This window comes from Tenrec ecaudatus, chromosome X, assembly GCF_050624435.1.
Source record: "Tenrec ecaudatus isolate mTenEca1 chromosome X, mTenEca1.hap1, whole genome shotgun sequence".
NCBI classification, from domain to species: domain Eukaryota; kingdom Metazoa; phylum Chordata; class Mammalia; order Afrosoricida; family Tenrecidae; genus Tenrec; species Tenrec ecaudatus.
The window spans coordinates 1,866,560-1,868,394 of NC_134548.1; the positions used below are offsets into that span (position 1 = coordinate 1,866,560).

The 1,835-nt window shown below is 53.5% G+C and overlaps 1 protein-coding gene across 1 annotated transcript; it reads left to right on the top strand.

Annotated features, from left to right (window-relative positions):
• Window positions 1-450: 450 nt before the first annotated feature.
• LOC142434753 (melanoma antigen preferentially expressed in tumors-like) lies at window positions 451-1,623 on the top strand. The gene has a single exon (XM_075539370.1). It carries the CDS (start codon window positions 451-453, stop codon window positions 1,621-1,623), a length of 1,173 nt encoding a protein of 390 aa, XP_075395485.1.
• Window positions 1,624-1,835: the final 212 nt, after the last annotated feature.

The window sequence follows — 1,835 nt, forward strand, 5'->3', positions numbered from 1 at the left end:
TTTGAAGAAGAAGCCTGTCATCTGAGTTGCCCAGCTTGGATTCGTTAGCCACTAGCTATCAAGGGTAAGAGTCAGGAATGAAATCTGAGCCTTCTCAGTCCCTCCACTGTGCGTTAAATATGTATCATTAACATGAAAGCCCTCTATTTGTAAATGATTCTGAGGCTAACATGGGAGAAGGACACGGTTGTCGGATGGCGGGGTCCACAGAGTGGCTCTCCTTGAGATCTGAGCAGACCTGTTTTCCCATCCACAGGTGAGGAATCCTCTTGGAGCAGACTGATCACCATGAGCAGCAGGAACCCATTCAGGCTCCAAGACCTGACCATCCAGGGCGTGTTGCAGAATGAGGCCTCAGCCATTGCCGCTCTTGAGTGGCTGCCCACACAGTTCTTCCCTCCCTTGTTCATGGCAGCCGTTGCCAAGGGACACAGTGAGGTGGTGAAGGCCATGGTGCACTACTGGCCCTTCACACAGCTCCCACTTGGGGCTCTGTTGGAGGATTGTGTGTTTCGAGAGCTCATCTTAAAGGCTGCACTCGATGGCCTTGATATCCTGCTTGCCCAGAATGCTCAGCACAGGAGATGCAAACTGAAAGTGTTGGATTTACAGCTGCAAACTGGCACCAACTTCTGGAATGTCTGGGCTGGAGCCCCATCTAATGACTCTGTGATGTCATCAGAAGAGTCTGAGGACACACCCCGCAGAATTCAGATGGAAAAAGGACCCCATTCCAGATCAGGAGGGAAGCACCAGCCCCTGGCCTTCGTGGAGGTGCTCACAGACCTGTGGTTTGAGGAAGCTACCTCAGAGGTACTGCTCACCTTCCTGATTGAAAGGGTCAAGCAGAAGAAGGCCCTGCCAACACTGTGCTGCAGGAAGGTGGCGTTTCTTGGACCTCTCCCACAACTTCACATTCTTGGGGACATCCTGAAGGTGGTGCAGCTGGACTGTGTCCAGGAGGTGGAAATTCATGGCAAATGGGACCTGCACAGCCTCAACTGGTTTGCTCCTTACTTGGCGCAGATGGGTCACCTGCAGACCCTCTTTCTCTCTGGAGTCATCTTGGGTTGCAAGGACTGTGGCAAAGACTGCAACGTGGAGCAACTCCTTGCCCAATTCACCTCTCAGCTCCTCAATCTGCATCAGCTCCAGCACCTCTTCCTGGAATCTGCCTGCCTGCCCAGGGGCTGCCTCATCCGGCTGCTCACACGCTTGCCATCTCCCTTGCTGACCCTCAGCCTGACTGATTGTGTGCTTTTGGACGAGGACTTGACTTACCTGTCTTTATGCCCCTGTACCAGCCGCCTAAGGACCCTGGTATTGTGTGGTCTATCCAGGCCTAGCTCAAGTTATGCATTCCTTCCGGGGCTGCTAGAGATTGTCTCCACCACCCTTATGCACCTGAACTTAGCTGGCTGTGGGATCCAGGACCCTGACCTCAGGGCCTTGCAGAATGCACTGGGCCGCTGCTCCCAGCTGGTCACCTTGATGTTATGTGGAAACTCCGTGTCCTGGGATGTTCTGCAGCAGCTGCTGCAGCACACCAACCCTCACTGCAAGTTCTTGGAGCTCCCTGTCCCACTGCATTGCTACTTGGGCCCCCAAGGAATGCTGCACTAGGAAGCTCTCCTCCCTGTCTTGGAGGAGGTGATGGTGATCCTGATGCCCAACGGGGTCATTTCTGTAGAATTCTGTAACCACAGAGGTACTGACAGATCATTGCATGCCATCCTCATCCAAATGGACAGCTGATGCCATCATCTCCTTCACGCTATCTTGTCAGTCCAAAACGTCCAGCTGTGGGTGCCTTGCCCCATTTTAAAGCGTTCATG